The sequence below is a fragment of the Lepidochelys olivacea genome, assembly GCF_965140295.1.
Source record: "Lepidochelys olivacea isolate rLepOli2 genome assembly, chromosome: 22".
NCBI lineage: Eukaryota > Metazoa > Chordata > Testudines > Cheloniidae > Lepidochelys > Lepidochelys olivacea.
The window spans coordinates 9,394,327-9,421,148 of NC_140432.1; the positions used below are offsets into that span (position 1 = coordinate 9,394,327).

A 26,822-nucleotide genomic window follows, 5' to 3' on the forward strand; every position below is an offset into this window, starting at 1 on the left:
TGGTGGCCTAGAGCTTCTAATACTGCACAGCCTTGCAGTATCTATCTGTCTGTTTCTTTTTAGGGCTGTCTGTCTGGTACCTTTCACCAGCATTAACCTATTTTGAATAGTTTTAAGCACACAGGAGAGATATCACATACTAAAAACTAGAGCCACTGCCCTTTGGTATCAGAAGCATTTATTTACATTTTTGTAAACTCTTAAACAGTGGAATAAGCTGTTTACAGGTGAGCCCCCTCCTTTAAACAGTACACATTAAATGGCAAGCACATTAAAAGCCCAGGTATACAGGCACAGTGTAAAATCCATTCTCCTATTCTTAGTCTCTGCTCCCTGTGCTTCTGAACACTCCCTCCGCTCTTGTGAAGGGCAAGGTGTGGTGGTGAACAGACAAAGTGAAATCTACTTCAAAGAATCTGAAGTAGTTCAAGGTTCCCTCCCTCTCTGCCTTTGAGCTCCCCTATCAATTTCTGGGCTTTCATAAAAGATCCCTTCCTGATCTTTTGCTTTGGGGGGGGGGTGGGTAAAAGGCCACAAGGAGCAGCAACTATGAAACTGATCATACATAGTGGCGGTGTCCCAGCCAAAGTAAAGCAGACATGGTTTTAGCCCGATCGGTTACAGTTGTAACGAGAGTGGATACAAAACTTTAAGTGATTATATTGATTAGCCCTGAACACCTCACAGTAATCATCTTAAAAAAAAAAAAAAAAAAAAAAAAAAAAAGGATGTGTGGCACCTTAGAGACTAACCCATTTATTTGAGCATAAGCATTCGTGAGCTACAGCTCACTTCATCGGATGCATCGGCTGCTACTCTGAAACCAGTAATCCTCTACAGTCCTCTCCCGGAGCTAGTGGGGAAATGGCAGTGGTCTCAGCGACCAGGCACTTAGTAACCTCTTTAAAATAAGAAGCACACAGCTTGCCAGGACAGGTGCTAGCTAGGGCCTGTGAAGGCTGTGTTGTGGGGAGACTGGGGATGAATGTGGCCACCAGGGATCATTGCTGGAGCCAAGACTTATCTTTCTGTATAAGCCTGGAAGAATTTGAGGGGAGGAGAATGGAAGAGCCTTACTCTAGCTCCTGTGTGGGAGCAGAATGAGGTCCCTTCCTCGCTCTTGGGCGGGGTGGTGCTGGCCTGAGCCAGGAAAGGGGTGGGGGTATGGAGGTGGGCTAGACAGAAAATTGGGCTGTGCCCCAGCTCTCCGTGGCCCTGCCCCTGGTCCTCCTAAATTCTGGCCCCACCTCCTCCCAGGCCCTGCCCAGGCTGTAACTGCTCCTCAGCTCCCTGCTGCCCTTCAACTGCTTGTAGCCAGTAACAGCCACCAGACAGGGGGACCTGGCTCTGGGGCCAAGAGCCTGGAGCAGCGCCCAGGAACATGGGCCAGAACGGGCAGCCCCAGACTCTCCACCTGCCCTGGACAGTGTGCCCTGATGGGCGAGGACACAGGGTCAGGAGCTGCTCTTTGGCCCCCCCGCCACTGCGGGTGGCGGCACTGCCTTCAGAGCTGGGCGCCCAGCCACTGCTCTTTCCGCTCTGTCTTCAGCCCTGGGTGGCTGACTAGCAGCCGCTGCTGTGGGGGAGCTGATCACCCCTGCAAGCTGCTCCTGCAAGCTCCACCCACGCCCAGTGCAGCCCCTGCTCCCAGGTGGTGCTTTATTAAAGAACCTTGGCATCAGCAGCAAGTCTATCTGTGGGGCCTGGAAAGATTTCAGTGCCTTTTTTTATTTCTTCCCAGCCTAGCGAGAAAGGAGTTAATGCCATGAGAATTATACCCATGGGTTGCGGTGAAGGCTGAGACAAGGATTCCCAATTCAATATCTGCAGCTGTCAGCTTGACTATGATCTTGGGGGCATAAAATCTGCAAACACACTTACGGTAGCACCAGCTGCAGAGGAAACTTACTGGCTACCAGCAGAGTAAGGAAGAGCGAGAACCCAGACGGAGCAGAATTCAAACACAAATTTTTGCAATTGTGGTTTCCATTTCCCCAAGCCTGTGGGGGGGCAGCACCATGGCCTCAGCCTAAATTGTAGAAGGGAAACTGGGTTGGTTGTGCTGCTTTGATCAGCTCAGCTCTCTGGATCATAAAGAATATGGTCGCACCAATGCATGCCAACCCGACCACCACAGCGAGGATGTTGATGGTTCTTGCGGTGTCCGAGGCGGCCTTTGCTCCTGCGGTATCTCTGCGTGCTAGGCACTCCTCCACCTGGGGACAGAGGCATGGGCTAATTAGTGATGACATTTTGTAAACTGCTTTCAATCCCCAGTGTTTACAGGTCTTGTACCTAATGAACTGGCTTCCCCTACAACAGGTAAAATACGAGATCTGTTTGACAGGCAGGTAAAAGAGAAACCAGACCAGATTCTGCTCGGTTATAAATCTAAAGTCGCTCCACTGATTTCACTGGAGTTACTCTGGCTTTACACCAACAAAAATGAGAGCAGAATCTGGACCATCAAAGCTAAGGTCAGTTTTCAGGCACTCAACTTGTAACCCCCTTTGGCTTCAGAGGTGCTGAGTTCCTAGGAGAGCTGTTGGGTGTTCTCTGCACCCCTAAAACGAGTCCGTAGGTATCACGCTGGGCAGACAATCCATGGCTGTTCCTGAACATTTAGGCTTGACTGACTTGTCCAAGGCCATGCAGCAGTCTGCTGCTCTCATGCCTGGAGACAGGGGTACTTCATGGTTGGGTAGGTCAGCTTTCCCTCCTAGGGCAAGATGATCCAAGTATCAGAGTGTGGGTGGGGGGAGGAATTTAGATTAAATCTCTTCCCTTTAACTCATTTGTGTTGCAACTAGATTCTATCAGGGGATCAAAAGTCTCAGCTTCTCAAAGATACTGAGATCATGTAGCTTAGTGGTTCTCAACCAGGGTACGTGTAACCCTGTGGGGGGTATGCTGAGGTCTTCCAGGGGTACAGCAACCCATCTAGATATTTGCCTAGTTTTACACTGACAATTGAAGTCAGTGCAAACTAAAATTTCATACAGACAATGACTTGTTTATACTGCACACAAATGTAAGTACAATATTTATATACACTGATTTATTTTATAATTATGTGGTAAAAATGAGAGGAAGCAATCTGTCAGTACCAGTGTGCGGGGACACTTTTGTATTCTGATGTCTGATTTTGTAAGCAAGTAGTTTAAGGGAGGTGAAACTTGGGGGTATGCAAGATGAATCAGACTCCTGAAAGGGGTACAGTAATCTGGAAAGGTTGAGAGCCACTGCTCTAGCTCTTGGTGGTATGACCCACTCCCACAATGGTGTGGGGAAGGGAAACTTGGTACTGTTCCTTACCTCTAACAGAGGAATAACATCCCCCCTCTCTGTCTAGAAAGCTATTTGCAACAGAGTTCTGCTGAAATAAGCCAGCAGTGACCAGAGTCACCAGTACAGCCAGGTTGAGCAACAACCTTGATGAATGAACCATCTAACTGAAAGAAGTCTCTTATCTGGTCTACGTCATCCTCCTGTACATTGGTTACCTGACTGTGTTTCCCTGCATACATTTTAATATTTTTAGTGCTGGTGAGAAGGGTTTGCCGGCCCAGGAGGCAGCTGTGCAAGACTCCCCCAACTCTAGTCAGTCAACATGTTTCACCTTTGGAGTGACCCGCCCCCTCCAGGAGGTGAGTTGTTTTCCCTTCAAAGCATTCTAACACCCAGTGGAACGAATGAAACTTGTTCAGACCTGCTGAAGTTTCCATGAAACTCTCCTTCAGCCAGTCACACCCCAATCCAGCAAAGCTCAAGAGCGTCACTGAAGTCCCATGGGCTTCCACAAGGATTATATACTAGTGTTTAAGTGCTCTTCTGGATTAGGGTCTTAGAACTTGTCTACATTTGTGTTGAAGCCACCAGGGCAACTAATGCAAACCCCTAGCATACACGTGCTGCACCAGTGCAGTTCACTCTTGTTTCATTGACACTAGTTTACATTTGTGCAGCTGAGACCGTCACAGACCTGGCCAAGGTCCGGAACATCACAAGCAGGGTAGTGAGCTATAGCGGCCAACAAATGAGAATTTTTTTAAAAATTATCTTTTTTTAAAGGGTCTCCTTGCATTTAATACACAAACTAAAATGCCCCAGTGTCTATTTAGCGATTCTGTATTTTAAGCCCTGTTGCTTTCCTGGTTTTGAAAGCTTTATGGGTTAGGCAGAAGCCACTGAACTCAGCGTGGGTTTAGAAAGTTTTTGCTGCTTACAGCAGAGCTGACATCCACTCTGAGCTGGGAGGAGAACAGGAAAAGCTGTTGGGAAAAACTGCCCAAAGCAGTGAATCCCAAGGAAGGGGCTGGCTGAGATGATGCTTTTAATCTGATTTTAAAATCAGTTTTCCTTCCTATTCCCCATTCCTCCATTCACAGGTCCCAGTTAGCCAGCTCCTGCCAGACCCCCCACCCCGGCCACACAAGCTGCCTGCCCATAAGCGCATGGGGTCAGAAACAGCAACATCAAATCAGATTTTTTTCAGACTCAAGCATGTGGAGTGACTGGACTGTACAAGGCATCAAAATGGGATAAAGGCCTGACCTTCCCCTCTAGGCCCTTGCTTCAAATCTAGTCTAGGTTAGGATCAACTACGTATGGTTACTTTGGCTGTGAACAGTCTGCGCTTGAAACCAGGAAGGTTTTGAAACAGAGGGACTATGAAGTTCAGCTCTGGAGCTGAACATCCCCAGGGTTTGGATTGATCTAGCTTTCCTTTTGTCATCCAGCTGCCCCTTTTAAATGGCCACTGCCTTAAAATCTAACATCAGAGACTCCTGCGTGGGAGCCAGAGCAGAGTGTAACTACTAATGCATCCCATCAGCAGCTATCTGAGTATCACAATATTACTGCAACAGGATTCCCACCATGAAGCCTTGGGTAATAACCTGGCAGCTGCCAGGTTGACTTTGCCTTACATGAGTGGCGCTACTCCAAGGAGGTGCAGACCATGGAAACGACACCTCCCCATAGGCACTAGGGAACGTCCCCAACAGCATGAGCAGGCTTTCCCCAGCCTCATCACCATGTAGCCCTCTGATGGGCACCTCTTTATTTAAGGGGTCAGCAGAGGGCAAGGGGCTCTCCTGCCGTGCATGGGAGTGCTGTTCATGCTGGCATATCAAATGTAAAATAGGGTGGATCCCCGGTCATCTTTATTTTGGAGGGGACGCATTGGGTCCAGCATCCTACTAAAATGATAGGAAGATACAAGAGTTGAATTCAACTGCTGTGTGTGAGAAGGGTTATTTTGACATTGCTTTGCTTTTACAACTTTCTCCCCTGATTGTGGGTCACACATGGCAATGGGGGGGCGGGGGGGGGGAGGAGGAGTGTTGAGTTGTCTCTTGTCTAAATTAGACTTGTAAATGTTTCTTATTCTGGACACTAGGGCTCCAGGAATGCACCAAGAAAAGTCACATGCATCAGTGGGCATACTTGGAGCCTGTCTGAAACAAGTCTACACCTAGACTTCGCCACTACTGTGGGTAAGGAAATACAGGGCACGATATTCAAGGCTGCACGGCAACCTGCTCATGCCCAAGGAGAAGCTTAAGAGATTTCTCACGGCTACATCCCTTACGAAGAGGAACAGATTGAATCATCATCGTCTTTGGTGCCCCTATACTAACTACAGGGTGGAATAGGAGCATCTAACACCTTGACTCCTTCACTGGGGCTGAGCAAGTTCCTGACAGCCACCCAACCCACTTCCACATGAACATGACCATCTTGAGCTAAGTGAGGAGTTGAACATGAGTTCAAGACAGGGGGGGGTATTACTTGCACTGAGGTGATAGTTCTGATTTAAGAATCCTATTAGTCGCTGCTGCCATTGTCTTGATTCTTAATGTTACCCTCTCACTGTACAGTTAAATCAGAGTTGAAAACCATGGGCTGTGTGAAAGTATGGCTCTAAAGGGTTTCATATTGCTTAGTTCAGGGCAAGATGACTATACCTGTAAAACTGGGTTTTAAAGTCCATTTACTTTGCAGACCTGCTGTAGGAAGTCTTCACTCTTAGTAATCTGTGTGTGTGGTGTTTATGGGAGACTTACTGTCTTCACATAATCCCTAATAGGTCATGAGCTGAGCAACTCCCTTAACCAGCTGCGACTAACTGTCAGTGTGCTGCATTCCTTGCTGTTCTGCTCATGTCAGCGTAGGTGCCTCAGGGTTTCACGTGTAGACAGGGCTGCACAGCCCGTCAGTGGGACAAGAAACCAGAGGGGCTAAGTTCTGAGTCTCACTCCCCAAATTAGCCACCTCTACCACAAGACTAGTTAATGGAGGGGGGAGGTTTCAGATCAGGCAGATTGGAAAATTCACACAAGTACACCTTAAATTTGGGGAAAAAATTTTTTTTTTGTTGCTATGGGAGCTGAAAGCCTAATAAAGCTTTGTCTAGAGGCATCATTGTGTCAGTCAAATGAAATACAAAAAATGTATCCATCTGCTTTTTAAAAAGGGCACTGTTAAAGATCAGTGTGCCCAGGAGAGACTTTAGCCTTTATAAAAAGAAAAGGAGTATTTGTGGCACCTTAGACTAACCCATTTATTTGAGCATGAGCTTTTGTGAGCTACAGCTCACTTCATCGGATCACTTCATCCAATGAAGTGAGCTGTAGCTCACGAAAGCTCATGCTCAAATAAATGGGTTAGTCTCTAAGGTGCCACAAGTACTCCTTTTCTTTTTGCGAATACAGACTAATGCGGCTGTTACTCTGAAACCTGTCATTTAGCCTTTATGTTGTCCTGGTAAAGTGGTGTGAACAGTCAGTCATCTATGTAGCTACTCCAATATGAGAGGGAGAAAAGACAGGACACTTACTAGGCCCAGCTAGGCTCTTTGTTAGGATGAACTGTACCTTCATTATTACTTGAAACCTACCTTCCTTCTTTTGTTAATGTGTAGCTAGTTACTTGAATGAATTAAGCTGGCACAACTGCTTCGTTGTTAAACCTAGAATAAACACCCTTTCACTATCCAGTCATGGTTGTGTTACGCTTCTGCAAAGGGATTGATGTGCTAAACCCAGAACTAAAACTTCCCCAAATCCTGGGATAGGTTAGATCTGAACTTTCCAGCTTCTGCCTCTCTAGAAACCCCCTAAGATGACTGACTCACCTGTTGCTTGTGCAATGGTTAAAAATGTAGAGGGGGTAGACTTTGTCCAAAGATCTTTCAGAGTAGATAGAGCAATGGTCCAGTTGAGGAAACCCTACCTCTAGAGTAGCCAACTCAGCAGTATTAAACAGGTGGGAGAATTGCCTGCCTTGCTCCCCAACAGACTGTGCACAGCCTCGCATGTTCAAATCCCAGCCGATAAAGGGGTAGGGGGGAGACTTCTCTCCCGCTCCCTTGGGTGATCCACCTCAAAGCATGAGATCTGAATGTTTGTGTCAGAGTTTGCATAGTTACAAGCATTCGTGTCAAAGTCATCACTCAGCCCTTAAAAATGTCCAGCCACAGAACTAAGGAGGATTAGATTTGTAACCAGTAAAAGGTGATTTCTCTGTTCAAACACAGGGGGGGGAAAAATTTCCATTGATAATTGGAATTTACAGCTAGTCTAAGTGAGAAATGCTGCTTGAGAACTTGCATTTGATTTAAGGATGTTTACTTTGTATATTTGGACATATGATTTCAGTTTTTCTGAATCAACACCTACTGTCATCTGCCTGCACCTGTGAAAATTTAAACATCAGGGGAGGGGTGGAAATCCTTAATCCATAATTTTGGGCAACAACAACCATTAAAATAGACAAATCAGAAACTGCTTAAAAACAAACTGGTATATGTCAAAATTATTTTTTTAAAGTAGTATCAAGTTCTGCAAAGTCTATAAATCAGAGGTGGGCCACCTCCAGCCCGTAGGACCATCCTGCCCAGCTCAGGAGCTCCTGGCCAGGGAGGCTTCCCCCCAGCCCCTTCCCTGCTGTCTCCCCTCCACCGCAGCCTCAGTGCGCTGCACCGAGCAGCATGATAAGGGGTCAGGGGATAAGGAGCAGGGGGGTTGGATGGGTCAGGGTCCAGGCTGTTTGGGGAGGCACAGCCTTCCCTACCCGGCCCTCCATAAAGTTTTGCAACCCTGATGTGACCCTCGGGCCAAAAAGTTTGCCCACCCCTGCTGTAGATAGAACAAATTGATACCACACCATGCCCTCAAACTGGTTTTCTAAGGACATTAAAGGCTGTCTGTCTTTTATACTCCCTGGGGCTGTGAGAACTTAGCCATTCAGTTTGTCCTTCAGGATAAAGGTTTAGATGAGGTCTGAGAAGCAAGGATAAACCAAGTGCTAAGATATACTACTTGGTATGCTAAAGCAGACCTTGGTGCAATATGCTGCATAAATGTAATGGGCCATCAGATTGAGTAGATTAGAAGAAAACCACCCATAAATTGTAGAGCACCAGGTTAATTATGATTGCAGCTGTGTTCCATCTAACAGCTCTAGCATGTGCCACAAGCACTCCTTTTCCTTCGGAGAGAATTTCATTTCAGCAGCCTGGAATTTCCAGACCCTAGTAGTTGGGGAACTAAGCCTGTTATCAGCAGTTTTAGGGAGAGGCGTGGTCCATGTCAATTCTCAGGTGAGAAGCCCCTGACAAGTCACTACTGGGAAAGGGGATGGAGCTGGGATTTCTCCAAGGCTGCTCTTCCAGGACCTTTGTTGGGGGGTTCCCTTGTTTCATATAATTCTCCACCAAGTAGGGTGCTTCAGATTTCAAACCCCTAAGCGGCTCTGGCAGCTAGAAGGGAAGGGGAGCAATCTCTTCCTCCTCCACTCCCACAGCAGGGTGTCTTGGGAGGCTACAAGGGTGGCTGAGGAAGGAAGGGGTGCTATTCTACCTTTTCTCCAGCCTCCTGGCTGCTGCTCTGGGTGCGCTTACATAGCTCCACCCCTCTCTCAGCTTTCTAGCTCTTGAGCAGGGTGTGTCTGCTCCTCTGGCCCTCCTGCCTAAACTGATGCTTGTCACTTTCACCCTGACCACAGGCTTCTAAACAGCAGAGGTGAAAACTGACAAGAAGTGGGTTAGTTTTCACTATGGGCAGCTTGAGAGAACTCTGAGCTGCAGACTCAGGATGACAATACTGCATTGGTTCACACATACCATTACCAATCAGAAAGATTCCTGAACAGCAAGAAGGGATAGATTTTCTGGGTTTTTTTAAAGCTTAGATTCTGCAGAAACTGATAGCCCTTGCCCTCTGATTTTTCAAACCCAGCTAAACAGGTAAAAAGAACCCACCTAATGCAAGTGTTGATGGAGAGGTAAGTGGTGGATTAACAGAACAAGCACTACACCCAGAGCAAGACTAAAATGTGTTGCATTCAAAAATCAGCAGCAAAAGTTGAACTCACTGGGCCAAATTATGCCTGGGTGAATTTGGCCCATTTGTTCCAGTAAGTGAGAAATCTGACTGATTGCACAAATGCATTCTGGCTGTGTTGTGGAGTTGTTCTATCATTCAGAGACAGATCTTTAAAACTAGTGGATTACAGTAAAACATCCCCTATTCTAAAGCTTTGCACTTTTCATGCTTCCATCTCCAAGTGTGGTACTCTGGCAGCTAAAGCAGCGTTGTCCCCACTTTACAGATGACAAAACCAAGGCCAAACACAAACTGAGGTGCTGCTTCTGCCACTAGGTGTCCTGATTCTCAGCCCAATGCCTTCTCTGGTGCACCATGTGCCTAGTCACGCAAGGAAATGCTGCAGTCCAATCGTTAGTGAAAACTAAACTAGCATTGACTTATGTCCATGAAAATCAAGTCACACAAGGCTTCCAATCTCTCTGCTTGTTCCCAAGAGTGCTGAGCACCTGTAACTCCTACTGAAGTCAGGGGGAGATGATGGTATTCAGCACTGCTCTAGATCAACCCCAGAAACACCACTGCAGAAGATAATAGTAGATGGAATGAACACAGGGAAGTAATTCATTGCCATTAAGATAAATCCAAGTTACAGATAATCAAACATATGGGGAAAAGCAATTGAGCAGATGGCTTAAATACAGAGCAGAATAGGGAAAGATGTAAGCAGCAGCTCTGTGTGGTTTCCTTAAGCACAGAATCAGAGCAAGATGCATGAAAAGGGAAAACTAAGGTAAATAAGGAGTCTATAATTAAGTGTCCGTACAACAGTGCTAGCAAGTTCTCAAGCTCAGTGAATGTCACAGATTATTAGTTTCACAGTAATGAACTGGGCTGAGACATGAAATTGCTGCCCTTTGCCAGGGTCTCAAAGTGCTCAAGTCAAAGTCACTGGGACTTGGAGGTGCTCAGCAGGATCAGAGCCTAGATATGAAACCCAGGATGGACAGAGCAGAGGTCTGTAATGAAGGGGTCATCCTCAATTGAAACTGATCTTTGTTTTGTGCACCACTCCCATGAGGTTCTTCACTGTTGTAAAAAGATGCCCTGCAGCTGCATGTTTGGTGTACGCAATAGGGATACAACTATACGTCCTTTAAAGAGCTCCCATTAACCTTATGCTCAAGGACATTGAACTAGCTGCATTACGGTGAAGATTTTCCAGTGCCTTAGGGCACTGCTCAAACACCAAACCCCACAGCAGTCAGCTGAAATGGATACCATTACTCAGTGCAGATTTGCTCTTTGGGGTGAGGAGCTTACTGATTGTTTCCTGTCCCATTAGGGGGTCTCTGTGCGGGCCAGCCATTCAGGGGCATATGAAGGGATATTCAAGCCCTTACCTTCCTCTGAGCCCAAATCTACTGTCTTTGCTCATCTAAGGACTTGTGTAGAGCACCCCAGTATCTGACAGGAGGTAGGGAAATATTTGCAGTTTACAGATGGGGAAGTGAAGGACAGATCTGTTAAGTGCTAGATTCACAAAGGGACTTAAAACCCAACATTTAGGCCCCTCTGACATACACAAAATCTCTGCTCAGCTGCTGCTTACTCCTCTAGGAGCCTAGCGTCCCCTATGTTTCCACTGGTAGGCATGAGGACGCTCAGGAGCTGCTTCGAGCCCTTGCTCATGCCTAAGCCCTGAAGGGATTCTCAAGCAAAGCATTCCCCTAGCGATCTCACTTGGGTGGGTGAGCTGAACATACCCACACAAAAAGACAGCTGGGGCAAGCAGGGTAGGAATTTTGGAGGCAGATGCGCATCCCTGTAATACCCAAGTGCCCCAATCACCAGGCTACTGTCTCGCTCACTGAATACAAAGTGAAACAGTGTCAACCACAGAGATTGAGACACCCACCCCCACAATACCCAACAGCTGGGTGGGATGGGCATTTTCCTGGGAGGTGAGAGACCTAGGTTCAAGTTTCTGCTCCAGATAAGGTAGATCTGGGATTTGAAAACAGGACTCCCACATCCCAGGGGAGTGCTCTGCCCCTGGGCTATTGGCTGTATTGGGGTCCTCCCCCCATCCCCTGGAAAAATGGATGACCTGGTTGAGAAAGCTAATTCTAGGAGAGAGTTCATGGCTGAGAATCCCCATGAAGGTTAGACACCTCCCTCTAGCCTGTTGTCAGGTACCTAGAGGCCCAGATCCATGGGAGTTAGGCACCTAAGACCCTCTGTGGATTGGACCCTAAGCCCCACTCCTTTCCTCTGCATTTCACTCCTGGCTGGCTTAGGCAGCTCCCTGTTCAGAGTGCTGGCTTTTGAGAATCCCTCTCTTAGGGGCCTAACTCTCCCCTACAATGTGTGTGAAGCCTGGGCGCCTAATTGGGGGCTCTGAATTCCACTGGGTGGCAGGACACCTTTTAAAATCTAGTCCTTAGCAACTTGCCTGAGGTAACCCAGGGAGTCTGTGGCAGAACCAGAACTGAACCCAGATCTCCTGAGTCCCAGCCCAGTGCCTTAACAAAGCCATGCTTCCTCATCTGAAGCCCTTGGGGGTTACATTTGTAAGACGCTGTGTAAAACTGATCACTGTGCTGCTTGGCAACAGTTTTATATTTAGTTCGGATCAGTCCACATTTGCCCATTTCATCCCTGACCACTTCCAGACAGTCTAGATCACGAGTCAGACAGGAGACCAAACAGCAGATTCCACCAGGTATGTGGTAGAAGAGGAGGAGAGGGTGCTGGGTCTGTGTTTGGCGAGATGAGATCCTCAATTCAGCCAGTTGCTCAAGGGATTGATTGTCTAGGCAAATCTCTCACTAATTCATTACAGAGCCTCCACCTCTGAGAACATCACGGATAACAATCTTTGCCATTCTCTAGCACCTTCCTTCCAAGCTTCTCTGAGCGCTGTACCCTCAACAGTGACTTTAACCCCTACGGAATGTCACAAGGTTAGGAAGGGAGCAATGCTTTACACAGTGGCAAGTTATAGCCCAGAGTGGTGAAATAACTGGCCTGAAATCTTCCCTCTCCCACCAACAGAAGTTGGTCCAATAAAAGATATTACGTCACCTGCGGTCTCTAATTTGCGCAAGATTATACTGTCTGAACATCATCCTGGAGGGAGTCCAGTCTTAGCTCTGAAAACTAGGGCCTCTCTGGCATAAGCGTTATGACTTGACTTAAGACCATGAGCTGTGTGGAAATGGGAGTTTCTCCTCTCCCCCCCTCCCCCCCGAAAATACAACCACAGCAATGAGTTATACAGATTCCTCCCTGTTTCCTGTGTAGAAATCACAGAATTACCGGCACAGGTGGGCAAGGTCTCCCTGCATGACTTGGAGCCTTTCATTAGCTTGTTTGTACGTTGTGAGAAAAGAGGTCTGGCTGAGTGCTCGGCTGCTGCTGGCATTTGCTATTGTGACACTGGGGAGAGTTTGATTTGGCAGAGGAGTCCTGATTTTGGGGCCAAAGGCACGTCTTTAACGGTTTACGGCGCCTGGGCAATACTTGCTCAGTTTCAAACCAAACTGCTGTGGGAAGTTCATGCAGAGGTCTTGCCCCCCACCCCCATTCCTAGCGCACATTCAGCTTATCACAGGTGCCAGCCCACCGAGGTAGGCAGGTTGCCATTTTACACACTGCTTCACCTAGCTCCGTGGTGCTCAACCAGGGGTATGCAGGGGTCTTCCAGGGAGCACATCAACTCAGCTCGAGATCTGCCTTGTTTTACAACAGGCTACATAAAAACCACTAGCAAAGTCAGTACAAACTAACATTTCCTACAGACAACGACTTGTTTATACTGCTCTAGGAATGGAGTGCTGACCTGTGAGTACAATATTTACATTCCAATTGATTTATCTGATAAATGGTTAAAATGAGAAAGTCAACGGTTCAGTGACAGTGGGCTGGGATGATTTTGTATTCTGCAGGTCTGATTTTGTAAGCAAGTAGTTTAAGTGAGGTGAAACATGGGGTATGCAAATGTGACACATGGCCAGAATGCATTAAGAACCCTGCAGGATAAATAACCCAAATTCAACCTCTAGGGACCTGTTATTAGATGCTTGTGTTTTTGTGTGATTATATATATATATATTGTTTTGAGGTTGACAGTGTAACCAAACGGGTACTGTCTATGCTGAATTCTCCTTTTGATCTCTGGATTAACAGATCTTAACATTTAAATGAACAGTAAATATAGTGATATCACTGTATTGATCTCTCTTTGAAATGTAAAGCAATCACCTGTGAATGGTGGAAAACAGGCAAATGCCTTGTTAGTTAACTACCAGTGATGCTTAGGAAATAGGTCCACTTCAAAGTCTTGATGATTGCCTATTGTTGCTTATTGCCTAAGAACTCCGTGCTGTCAAGGGAAGGCCTGGAACTGTATTAAGGTGTCTTGGGTCCTGATCCTTTTAATCTCAGATCTGCTTGATGCTTTATGCAGGGGAAGCTTGAGTCCTAAGACTGAGATCTCCGGTCCCACCTGGATCACCGCAAATATGAACATTGGACTATAACCTATGGACCAACTCTGAAAGGACTTTTTGAAACTACAAAGCTCACCATCTCTACTATAAAACTGATCTCAGAATGGTGCTCATGTCTGTATGTATACTGATCTTTTAACCAATACTCACTTTAAAAAAAATAATAATAAATTCTAGTTTAATTACTAAGAATTGGCGGTAAGCATGTACTTGGGTAAAATCTGGAATATTCATTAACCTGGGAGGTAATGTGTCCGATCCTTTGGGATTGGTAGAACTTTTTTATATGATAAGATTTTCAGTAATCCTCATCATATTTGACTTGGGTGTCTGGGTGGAGGCCTGAGGCTGGGTTGCTTTAAGGGAACTGTGTTTTGGCTTCTGGGTAACCAGAAGCTGTTTTGAGGCTAGCTTAGTGGATTTAAGTACTGGAATGACCACCAGCTTTGGGGATTGTCTGCCCCATTCTTTGCAGTTCACCCTAGTTAAGGAACTTCAGTGTGGGACCCCGGTCACAGCAAGACAAAATTCCGACTCCTGAAAGGGATACAGTAGTCCAGAAAGGTTGAAAGCCACTGACCTAAATTATAAGCTTTTGGGGCCAGGGACTCCCCCCCCCCGCCCCCGGGTCTGTCCAGTGGCAAGCACAATGGGGCCCTGGTTCATGACTAGGTCTCTTAGGCACTACCCTAATACAAACAATTATTAATAATTAGACCCGAGCCAGCTCAGTTGACACAGTGCTTAAAACAGCAGCAACCCTTCTATACTAGGGTTCCCTGAGTCAATAACAATGGTGCAGATTCTTCAGTGTTATTAATGTCAGGTAATTTTGGCCAGATTTTCTGAGAGAGAAAAGCTAGAACAGTGACTGAGCCCATCCGGGTTGCATGATTCAGTAGGTCCTGGAGTGACAGAAGCTGCAGCTGGAGGAGAGAACTTCTCCTGCAGGGGGTGGAAGTGGAGCCCAAAAGGGCTTGTTGACCAGGAGGTGCAGCACCAGCATAGGGAGAAAAAACCACAATGAACGGGGAGCATCGGGGCCCGCACCTTGGAAGCACAGCGCCAGTGCGAATGGGACCTTATTGCAACAGAGGAGCCAGAGACCTAGTGAACGTAATGGCCGGACTGGGTCAGACCAAAGGTCCATCCAACCCAGCAGCCAATGCCAGGTGCCCCAGAGGGAATGAACAGACCAGGTCATCATCCAGTGATCCATCCCCTGTCGCCCACTCCCAGCTTCTGGCAAACAGAGACTAGGGACACCATCCCTGCCCATCCTGGCTAACAGCCATTGATGGACGTATCCTCCATGAACTTATCTAGTTCTTTTTTAAACCCCGTGAAGCCCAAAACTATAACAACATCCTCTGGCAAGGAGTTCCACAAATTGTGCACTGTGTGGAAGAAACACTTCCTTTTGTTTGTTTTAAACCTGCTGCCTATTCATTTCATTTGGTGACCCCTAGTTCTTGTGTTATGAGACGGAGTAAACACCACATTTACTTTCTCCACACCATCTTGATTTTATAGACCTCTATCGTATCCCCTCCTCAGTCGTCTCTATTCCAAGTTGAAAAGTCCCAGTCTTATTCATCTCTCCTCATACGAAAGCTGACCACACCCCTAATCATTCTTGTTGCCCTTTTCTGTACCTTTTCCCACATATCTTTTTTGAGATGGGGTGACCCCATCAGCATGCAGTATTCAAGATGTGGGCGTACCATGGATTTATATAGAGGCAATATGATATTTTCTATCTTATCTATCCCTTTCTTAAATGATTCCCAACACTGTTTGCTTTTTTGTCTGGCACTGCACATTGAATGGATGTTTTCAGAGAACTCTCCACAATGACTCCAAGATCTCTTTCTTGAGTGGTAACAGCTAATTTAGATCCCATCATTTTCTGTGTATAGTTGGGATTATGTTTTCCAATGTGCATTACTTCGCATTTATCAACATTGAATTTCATCTGCCATTTTGTTGCCCAGTCACCCAGTTTTGTGAGATCCCTTTGTAACTCTTCACAGTCTGCTTTGCATCCTTAACTACTTAACTATCTTGAGTAGTTTTGTATCATCTGCAAATTTTACCACCTCACTGTTTACCCCTTTTCCCAAATCATTTATGACTAAGTTGAATAGGACTGGACCCAGTACAGACCCCTGGGGGACACCACTATTTCTCTCTCTGCAATCTAAAAACTGACTATTTATTCCTACTCTGTTTCCTATCTTTTAGCCAGTTACCGATCCATGAGAGGACCTTCCCTTTTATCCCACGACAGCTTACTTTGCTTAAGAGCCTTTGGTGAGGGACCTCGTTAAAGGCTTTCTGAAAAATCTAAATACACTATATCATCCTTGTCTATGTGCTTGTTGACCCCCCCAAAGAATTCTAGTAGATTGGTAAGGCATGATTTCCCTTTACAAAAACCATGTTGACTCTTCCCCAACACATTGTGTTCATCTATGTACCTGACAATTCTTTACTATAATTTCAACCAGTTTGCTGGTACTGATGTTAGGCTTGCTAGCCTGTAATTGCTAGGATCACCTCTGGAGCCCTTTTTAAAAATTGGCGATCCGGTAAGCGGAGATAGAAAACAGCATGCTGACTCCGCATGGAGAACAGATGCTGACTTGTTGCCCCAGTTTAAGAATGGGAATACCAATGGCTCTCACCCCGCGAAGGCAGCTCCCTCTGTGGACAATCTGCCCTGAGCACAGAATAGCTGCTGCTCTCTGCACGCAGAAAATGAACACAGGAGTTTAAAAGGGCTACACAGAGAAAACAAAAAGCATCACAGGTTCACATCTACCCACACCACAGAGGAAAGGGGATACAAAGTGAAGTCCCATGACTATGCTCTATGTTCTCCTACACTAAAGTGGGATCCTAAAGCGGCTCATATGGTCTGATAGCGTCTTCCAGGATTCAAAGGGGTTTCTTCGGAAATTGTTAATGATCTACATTATTCCATTTACATGTAAAAGACAAAGGAAAAGGTCTTCTCATCATGGGATGTATCAGAGCACTGTGCTGAGCGCCAGGCTGTCGGGTTTCCCCCTGCGGATCGGCTTTGTCACTCCCTTATCGGAGGTAAAAAGCCATAGCAGCCTACAGCCAAATGGCCAGGCCAGTCTCGGAGGATTACGATCAATTTAAAGTGGCCTTGATCCTTAAATTCGAACTGACTCCCCAGGTTGATCAGAAAAGATCTTGGGGGGTGGACTAGAAGGTCATAGCGACTCAGCTGCAGCATTACCAAAGGCAGGGGGAGGCTCTCCCTGAGGGGAGCAGCACGAAATGGTCAGGATGGAACAGGTTTAGGATCTGTCCCCCCACAATCTTACAAGGTGGGTAGGGCGAGGAAGCCAAAAGACCTCTGTGCCACAGGCTGACGAGTATGTGGATACCAGGCCTGGTTCTTAACAGAAGACCAAAGGGGGACTGGCCCAAGCATGGGACCTAGGAGGGGGGAAATAGGCAGGTGCAGCTCAGCAAGGAGAAATGGATAATCCTAAAAAGGGCAAAGGGAGCAGCCCCAAGATGACTCACAAAGAGTTAAAAGCCCTCCAGTCTCTGGGAACAGGCCACAAGTGAGCAAGCTGCCCAGGTTTCAGGTGCCAGGGGACTGGCCGTGCTGCACGGCTGGTTAACATACTGACCGTCCAGCTGGAGAGCCAGCCTGAGTGGCAAAGATCTGGCGTTAACTAGGGTATTCAGCCTTGAGAGGGAGGGGAGTTCCACATCCTGTACATCGGGCATATGGCTGAATTTACTCAGCCATCTGTACACAAGTTCTCTTCCTCACGGGAACAGGAAAACCCGATCCCCAATGCAAGTTAAGGGGCAGACATTTTAGGGGTGGAAGGACACTGGCCTAGCCCAGACCCTAGTAAGGCCCCAGGGGGCGAAATCACATCAAGTGCTGGAAGGGAGATGGACGTGGGTGCTAGCTCCCAAAGGTAGAACCATTTGCAGAGCCCTTAGCCCAGACCCCGGTAAAGACTGCTCAGGACTATCTGGGGCCATTGCAACTGAGATTTCATAAAGAAGTGATGTGGCAAGCTTGGGGCAGAGCCCAGCCCTGCTGGCTGCTGCCTGGGCAAACAGAAGGCTTTGTTAGGCCACAGGAGCTGGGAGGAAGGTGGGAGCATCTCCTCCTCATTGTAAAGAGCAGGTCAGCTCAGAACACTTGCACAAAGCTAGGAAATGGGAGAAACGTGTCAGAGCGGGAAAGGGGAAAGACTTCTGCACAGGGCTCCATAATCTGCATCAGCCAAATTGGCTCTGACGCACAAGGTCAGAGGCAGTGGCCCAGGGCCAAGGGATTACTCAACCAGGGATTGCACCAGAGGACACAGAGTCCTGCCCCATAACCGGATGGGCACAGAGAGGACTCTGGCTCTGGAGGATTGAATCATAGGATTGCTCCCCAGGAAGGAAAAGGTTTCCTCATATGAAAAACACAACCCAGGGGTGAGGATGGATATCCTGAGAAGGCATACTAAGAATTGGAGGGGGGGATATGGCTCCTTCCCATCCCTGATTTTGGGTAACCAGAGCCCAGATGGCAGAGTCAGGAATGAGGGATCTCATTCACAAAGAATACAAAATTTGCTCACACACAGAAGTTACTCATAAAATGTCTCTGTCAAGACATGCTCCAGCTGGTCTCTAGACAGCACAGTCTCAATGGAGGGGGAGTTGCCGTAGAGAGATCTGCACAGAGCAACTCACATGTTCTATAACGGTAAAGTCCTGCGGCCTTTCCCAATGTGCACTTGCGAGGCCACCTTACATACCCTGGGACTGCTCATCTAAGAAAGCCTGACGCATTTCAGCATCAGCTTTCCCACCCCTCCTCCACGTCTCCGCTCAAGGTGCAATATTTGAACCTTCCCTCAGTTTTTTGGCACTCAGGGGGTTATAAAACCATCTATCTGTCAGAATACGCAATTATTTCACCACGCTCGGTTTCACCAAAACGAACAGCCTAGTTCATAGATTCCCAGAGGAGGGCCCCAAAAGAAAACATGCAGAAGAGTCGCAACAAGAGATAAATTTCAGAGACCGTAAAAAATACAGAGCGAGTCACTGAGACCGAGGCCACATTCACGCTACAAACTTTGGTTGAGGCAAGTTACATGGGTATCAAGGCCAGGCAGTCAGTACATCACTGGGGCATGTGCATAGTCAACTCCTTGCACTCTGCAGGAGGGCCGGTGTTGATATACAGGGCTTAAAGGGTTTCAGGCAGCTTGGTGCCCCCCAGCCATGGAGTTTCGGCAGGGGACTGCATCCCCCAACTCCCCTTGGCCCTCGCAGGAGTATTATAAATACACAGAGTTTCCCTCACTCCCAGTTCTGAGGAAGAATTCACAAACTCAGAGCCCTCTCCCCCACCCACTAAAGCATGCAGGCCAGCTGTGCAGCATGGAAGGGTAATTATTAAATACCCCCCAGACAGCAATGCAGTCTGCGCACCATGGTGGGAGGCGACAAAGATTGCTTGGAAGAAAAACACCAATTTTTTAAAAAAACCAAACAAACAAAAAACCCCCCATGCACTGAACTACAACGTCCCCTGTGCCTTTAGACACGCGCAGGCTGCCTTTGCACCCACACACACGAGGCAAGGGAGACGAAAACAAACGGGAGGCCTTGCCCCGAGAGCCCAAAGGCAGCGAGGGACGCTGCAGCGGCGAAGGAAGCGGTGGAGGGGAAGGGAGCTCTAACCCCAGAGGGCTGCTTGCTCCGGTCCCTGTCTGACCCCCCAGCCTTTGGGCTCTGCCCAGAGCGGAGCCAGGGGGCAAGTTTCCATGGGGAGGAGGGCGGCTTACCTGTCCCGAGTAGTAGACCGCGACCAGCCCCAGGGGCAGGCAGCAGCACAGGATGTTGCAGATGGCCCAGTACTTGTAGGAGGGCGCGGAGTCGAGGTCGGGGAGCTGCAGGCGGGCGTAGGGCACCGTGCTGGCGGGGGGGGGGGGGTCCATGGCTGGCTCGGCAGAGCGGAGGCAGAGGAGGTGCCCGGCGCAGGGGAGCAGCCCGAGCACCTCGACCCCTCCCCGCCCAGCCCAGCCCAGCCCAGCTCCGCCCCGGGGCCGGCGTTTCCCCACCAGGCGGACCCGGGCCGCAAACCCGCGCGCGGGGGCTGGGGCGCGTTTCCTCCCGCGGAGCCGCCTGCTGCCCCAGGCGAGCAAAAACTCCGGGGTGAAGTGGGCAGGGCGCGGGGAGCTTGGGGCTGCGCTGGAAAGCCTGGCTCGCTCATCCGGCACAGCTGCAAGAAGCGGCTCCTTACGGGAAGGACCGAGGGGAAAACCCTTAAAGGGCAAGGCTGCCCCACAAACGGACCTGTCCTAAATCGCCTGGCCGTGCAGCGGGACTTCACCGGCTTGTGCAGGTCCGCACGCCGCTGGCTTGCACCGAGTTCACGGCCAGCGGGCGCCCTTGCGAGGTGGGCGGCAGCGCCGGTCGATGTCAGCCATGGGGGGTCTACACGGTCACTGCCTCGCCCTAACTACACCGCCCGGGGCAGGCTCAGGTGCCTGACCTGTTTCCTGTGAGAGGGTTGGATCCTTGGCTAATGCCCCACAGAGGAGACGGGGTTGTGTAACCTTGAGCCTTGTGGTTAGGTCCTCACCTGTGATGCCGGGGACCGCGTATCAATTTCAACTTGGAAAAGCAAAGACTCAGGGGGGATGTGATGGAGTGGAGCAAGTGAATAAGGACGTGTTATTTACCCCTTCACCTAACCCAAGACTGGGGGGGGACCCGATGAAATTAACAGGCAGCTGCTTTAAAAGCACTGCTTCACACACAGCAGGCTGTCTACATGTAGGACTTGTTGCCCGTTGACATTGTGAAGGCCAACACTATACGTGGGTTCAAAAAAGCATTAGCAAGGTTGTGGAGGCTAGGTCCATCAATGGCTATTAGCCAAGGTGGGCAGGGATGCAGCCCCATGACCTGGGAGACCCAAACCCTCTGACTGCCAGATGCTGGGCGTGGACAACAGAGGACGGATCCCTTGATATTTGCCTCCTTCTGTTCACTGCCTTTGAAATGTCTGGCATTGGCCACTGTCGGAAGACAGGCTATGGGGCGAGCTGGATCGGTGGTCTGACCCAGTCTGACCGTTCTTATGGCCATAACACTTCTGCCTGGTGAGGAGAAGGGATTTGAAGGGGGCTCACCTTCCGCCCAGGTGGTATAGTGTTTGGGGTGCCTGACTTCTTGCCTGTTGAAGCTGTTCTACTTTAGTTAAATGTGCTCTGGGCCAGCCTCATAGCTACCCTCACTCTCTAGTCCAGTGGTTAGGATACTCGCCTGGGTTGTAGAAAATCCTGGTTCAAATCCCCCAGCTGCCAGTTCAGCAGGGATTTGCACAGGGATTTCCTGCCTCCTAGGTGACCGTCCTTTGGGTGGGCCATCCTTGTCCGAAGCCCCTCTCTTTCTCAAGAGGCCGTTGTCTTCTTGGGACGGAGAGGGGATTTGGACAGGGATCGCTCGCCAGTGACTCTCCCCAGGAGGTGGCGGCCCCCAGTTCACACCCCTCAAAAGAGCAGGGGAGTGCCCTGGGGTCTGCCACAACCTGGGCGTGTATCCTGATCAGGGTGGACAAGAGTGAGAGGGGGGTTTTACTGTTTAGGGGCATTCTCCTCTTTACTAAAAAGAGCAAGAGGCCCTGTGCCAGGCCTCTTGCTCAGCTAGGAGGGGTCTCCTCTCACCTGCCAGAGGCCCTCCTGCCCCACAGAGCAGGGATTTGAACCAGGGTCACCCACAATCTAAGCAAGCACCCTAACCCCTGTACTATAGAGGGACTTAAGAGCTTAGCTTGCTCCGGTTAATATATAGTTAAAGTGGAAGGCTTGAGAGGTAAGAGATTAAGACACCACTCCCTTCTCACCCAACCCAAGGGGGCTTTGAACCAGGAACACTCATATGCCAAGCAAACACCCTAACCCCCGTACCATAGAGGGACTTAAGAGTTTAGTTTGTTCCGATTATTATATAGTTAAAGTGGAAGGCTTGAGAGGTAAGAGATTAAGGCACCATGCCCTTCCCACCCAACCCAAGGGGGCTTTGAACCAGGAGCACTCATATACTAAGTGAGCACCCTAACCCCTGTACTAAAGAGGACTTGGAAAGTGTCCTTTGCTCCAGTTAATATGTAGTTCAAGTGAAACACCTGCGAGGTAAGAAATCAAGCTGCCAATGCCTTTTCAAGAAATAGAAAGGGGATTTGAACCCACAGTTTACTGCTTCTGGGGCAAGTAGCCAAACCACAGGACTACAGAGGGAACCACAGAAATCTGCTGCCCCAATTCTCATGTAATATTTACTGAAAGTGACCTACCTTCAACAGAATAGACTGAGGGAGACCCCACATCCCACTACTTCCTAGCCAGGCACTTAGGCCATTCAGTTGAGAGGGAAGTCATCAAGGCACAACTCCCTTTTCTTCAAGAAGAAAGAAGGGGATTCAAACCCCAACCACCCACATGCTGGGCAGCTTGCCAAGCCCCTAGACTACCCACTACTGCTTGTTTTGTCTTTGTCCCAATGAATATGTAACAAAAGTGGCCCTCCTTCAACAGACAAGACAGAGTGCGCCCACGTGGGAAAACCTCCTAGCCCAGCACTTAGGCCATTCACCTGAGAGGCAGGAGATCAAGGTTCAAACCCCTTTCTCAGGGAGAAGAAAGGGGCTTTGAACCCCCACCTCCCCCACACTGGGCATAAACCACAACCACTAGGCTACACAGGGCTACTGGTTGGACTTGTGGCCCCATGAATATGTAACACAAGTGGCCCACCTCCAGCAGAAAACACTGAGTGAGCCCCCACATGGGGAGAACACCCTAGCTCAGCACTTAGGCCATTCACCTGAGAGGCAGGAGATCAAAGTTCAAATCCATTCTCAGTAAGAAGAAAGGGGCTTTGAACCCCAGCCTCCCACCCAATAGGCACACACCCCAACCATTAGACTACACAGGGTTGCTGGCTAAACTAGTGGCCCCCTGCATATGTCATGTAAATGGAACAGCTTCAGCAGAAAAAAAAAAAGTCACAGGGGGGCCAAGCACTCCAGGAGAACACCTCTTAGTCCAGCAGCAGGATATTTACTTGAGAACAGGCTGTTCAAATCCTTCCTCAGCAAGCTGGGGGAGGAGTTGAACCAGCATCACCCACATGCTGGGCAAGCACCCAAAGCACTGGACTACAGAGGGATTCAGGTCGCAAGGCTGGCCAGTTACTACTTAATGAACGTGGCACAGCCTCGACACGCTACAAAGAGCAACCCTCCTCAGGCTGTCCTTCCCTTCAGTACTGGGGCTCACGCTTGAGAGAATGCAAAGCCCTACTCAACTCCCTGCACATCAGGCAGGGGGAAGGCACTTGAACCAGCATCTTGCCCTCCCAGGTACTGACCTCTGCTTGCCAGCCACAGCCAGGAACCCCTCCGGTGACTTCGGTGCCTAGACCATTTAGCGTGAGAGGGTTAGGGACCGGCCAAATGTCCCACAAAACAGCCCAGGGGGAAGGAGGCAGAGGCCCCCCCGTGTAACTTTTAACCTAGTGGTTAGTGGGGCCTCACCTGTGATGGGGGTTGGGGGGGGCACTTCCAGTTCAGCTGGGAAAAGAGGCAATTAAGTTGGTATCTGATAGTGGTCTAGACAATCAAGACTGGGGTGGAGAATGTGAATCGGGACGTGTTATTTACCCCTTCACGCAACGCAAGAACTGTGGTCACCCGCTGAAATGAGCAGGCAACAGGTTTAACCCAAACCAAACTTCGCCCCACAACGCACGCTCAGCCTGTGGAACTGGTTCCTGGTGGAGGTGGGGTGGGCCAAAACTGTACGTGGGTTTGAAAAAAAGAATGAGAAAGTTTGTGGCGAATGGGTCCATCCGTGGCTATTAGCCAAGGTGGTCAGTGATGCAGCCCTGTGGTCCGGGCATCCTGTGCCCGCTGACTGCCAGCTGCTGGGAGGGGCCGATGGGACGGGTCGCTTGGTAAGTGGCCTCTTCTGTTCACTGCCTTTGAAGCAGCCGGCGTTGGCTGCTGTGGGAACACAGGACAGTGGGCTAGCTGGGCCGTTGGTCTGATGCAATCTGCCCATTCACGTTCTTAACTCGCCCCTCTGCCTGATGAGCACAGGGGATGTGAAAAGGGCTCACCTACTGCCCGGGTGAGTGCCCTAATCATTGGGTCCTGGGCTACAGCGATGGGAGCACCCTCAGTTGAAGCTGTTACACTTTAATTAAAGGCTGCTGGGTCCAGTTAAAGGTTGTGGTTCCCTCTCTGATCCTGTGGTTAAGTGTCACAGAGGGACTGTGAGGCTGGATTGGTCAAATCCTGCTTCTCCCTGCTGGGAAGCTTGCGGGGGTTTGAAGAGGGCTTTCCTACAGCCTGTCTTATGTTCTGTGGTTCTGTGGCTCTAGTGATTGGGGGGGGGAGGTCTCATGCACCCTTCCTCTTGCCCGTGAAGCTGTTCAACTTTAATGAAATATTATTTGGGTCAAGAAACCTAACATCTTCCTGTATAGTCCAGTGGTTAGACCACTGGTCTGGCTTGTGGCTGCTGTGGGTTCAAATCCTTCCTCTGTCCGTTGCAGGGGCCTCTGAAAGGATGTCCCCAGCCGTTCCAGGGTGTCTCTGAGTTAGTGGTGGGTATGGCCCTTGCCTTTTGCTCGTAGAAGGTGTTTCATATTAATTAACTATTGTTTGAGCAAAGCAGTAGCAGTCACTCCTTCCATGGTCCAGTGGTTGGGCTGTATGTGGGGGTTATGGGTGTTGTGGGTTCACTTCCCTCCCTCTGCTGATACTAAGAAGGGCTTGAGATGAGTCTCCAGCACAATGCAGGGACTCTGCCCTATTGCTGTGGAAGCTGTTCCACTTTAATTAAATGGTTGTTGGGCCTCAGGCTGACACAATTCCCTCTGTAGGCTGAAGGTTAGATTATGGGCCTGGGGTGGGGGAGACATGGGTTCAAATCTCCCCTCGTGCATGTGCTCTCATCTTTCTGCAGTAGTGTTGTGGGTACTTGCCTTCTTGCCTTTCAAAGCTGTTTCACTTTACTTAAATGGTATTTGGGCCAAAAGCCTGAAGCACTTCCTGCTGTAGGCTAGTGGTTGGACTATATGCCTGGGCTGTGGGAGATGTGGGTTCAAGTCTCCGTTTGTGCAGGTGCCCTGACCTTGCTGGTATAGTGCCTGACTTCTTGCCTGTTGAAGCTGTTCCACTTTAGTTAAATGGGCTCTGGGCCGCCTGCCCGGCTACCCTCACTCTCTAGTCCAGTGGTTAGGATACTTGCCTGGGTTGGGGGAGATCCTGGTTCAAATCCCCCAGCTGCCCGTTCAGCAGGGATTTGCACAGGGATTTCCTGCCTCCTAGGCGACCGTCCTTTGGGTGGGCCATCCTTGTCCGAAGCCCCTCTCTTTCTCAAGAGGCCGTTGTCTTCTTGGGACGGAGAGGGGATTTGGACAGGGATCGCTCGCCAGTGACTCTCCCCAGGAGGTGGCGGCCCCCAGTTCACACCCCTCAAAAGAGCAGGGGAGTGCCCTGGGGTCTGCCACAACCTGGGCGTGTATCCTGATCAGGGTGGACAAGAGTGAGAGGGGGGTTTTACTGTTTAGGGGCATTCTCCTCTTTACTAAAAAGAGGAAGAGGCCCTGTGCCAGGCCTCTTGCTCAGCTAGGAGGGGTCTCCTCTCACCTGCCAGAGGCCCTCCTGCCCCACAGAGCAGGGATTTGAACCAGGGTCACCCACAATCCAAGCAAGCGCCCTAACCCCTGTACCATAGAGGGACTTAAGAGCTTAGCTTGCTCCGGTTAATATATAGTTAAAGTGGAAGGCTTGAGAGGTAAGAGATTAAGACACCACTCCCTTCTCACCCAACCCAAGGGGGCTTTGAACCAGGAGCACTCACATGTCAAGTGAGCACCCTAACCCTCATACCATAGAGGGCTTGGAAAGTGTCCTTTGCTCCAGTTAATATATAGTTCAAGTGGAACGCCTGCAAGGTAAGAGATCAAGCTGCCAATGCCTTTTCAAGAAACAGAAAGGAGAATTTGAACCCGCAGTTTACTGCTTCTGGGGCAAGTAGCCAAACCACAGGACTACAGAGGGAACCTCAGAAATCTGCTGCCCCAGTTCTCATGTAATATTTACTGAAAGTGACCTACCTTCAACAGAAAAGACTAGAAACAGAAAAGATGTGTAGAGCCCCCACATCCAACTACCTCCTAGCCCAGCACTTAGGCCTTTCACTTGAGAGATACCATCAAAGTTCAGATCCCTTCTTTTCAAGGCGAAATGGGATTTGAACCCCATTCTCCCACATCATAGGTCATGACCCAACCCTCTAAACTACACCCAGCTGTTTACTATGCCTTTTGGCCAACGAATATGTAATTAAAGTGACCCTCCTTCAACGGAAAAGACAGAGGGAACCATCAGCTCAGAATACCTCAGCACTTAGAACATTCACTTAAGAGGCAAGAGATTTGGGTTGAACTCCCTTCTCATTAAGAAGAAAAGGGATTTAAACCAGACCCACTAGAAACCTGGGCACGTACCCAAAACCCTGGACTACAGAGGGGTCTTCATGTTCTTTGTTGCCCAATTACTATTTGATGAAAGTGGAACAGTTTCAAGAATATGTGAAGAGCAACCAACGTCCAAATATCCCTGTGGCACTCACTTGATACAATAAACAGCCCTATTCAAATCCCTTCTCGTGGGCTAGAATGGAAGAACTGACTCAGAGTCTACCACAGCCCCCTTACATTATCTAACCACTAGTCTAATAGGTATGCATGAGGCCTCTTCTCAGGACACACAGATCCTCTTCAAATCCCTTTTCCGCCCCAGTAAGGGAGATGAAACTGACCAAGGCTGTCCCATACCCTCGGTGAGTAGCCTAACCCTGGATCTGAATATGATAATGGAGGCTGTTTGCTC

At 49.0% G+C, this 26,822-nt stretch overlaps 2 protein-coding genes across 5 annotated transcripts in view; one reads left to right on the plus strand and one right to left on the minus strand.

Moving 5' to 3' along the window:
- ST14 (ST14 transmembrane serine protease matriptase) overlaps nt 1–13,986 on the plus strand; it is a 66,517-nt gene extending 52,531 nt beyond the window's left edge. For 3 of the 4 annotated variants that reach the window (XR_014709244.1, XR_014709245.1, XR_014709246.1), the window contains 2 exons: nt 3,542–3,647; nt 5,402–6,542. The gene's annotated coding sequence lies outside the window, so the exon portion shown is untranslated. Of the gene's footprint in view, nt 1–3,541; nt 3,648–5,401; nt 6,543–13,800 lie in introns of those variants that run through there. The other variant, XR_014709243.1, reaches the window with a different exon arrangement.
- Nucleotides 162–19,927, minus strand: LOC311511286 (uncharacterized protein). Its single transcript, XM_084611733.1, has 2 exons — nt 19,696–19,927; nt 162–2,216 (listed from the first exon to the last, which is right to left on the minus strand). Exons 1-2 carry the CDS (start codon nt 19,846–19,848, stop codon nt 2,025–2,027), a joined length of 345 nt encoding a protein of 114 aa, XP_084467859.1. The 5' UTR covers nt 19,849–19,927; the 3' UTR covers nt 162–2,024.
- Between the last annotated feature and the right edge of the window lie 6,895 nt (nt 19,928–26,822).

What these genes read in the sequence shown, in the direction of transcription:
- LOC311511286 (XM_084611733.1), bottom strand. Translation starts at nt 19,848, where the DNA reads ATGGACCCCCCCCCCCCCGCCAGCACGGTGCCCTACGCCCGCCTGCAG. An exon ending in CGGTCTACTACTCGGGACAG is followed by an intron (nt 2,217 to 19,695) that starts GTAAGCCGCCCT and finishes CTCTGTCCCCAG; the next exon opens with GTGGAGGAGTGCCTAGCACG.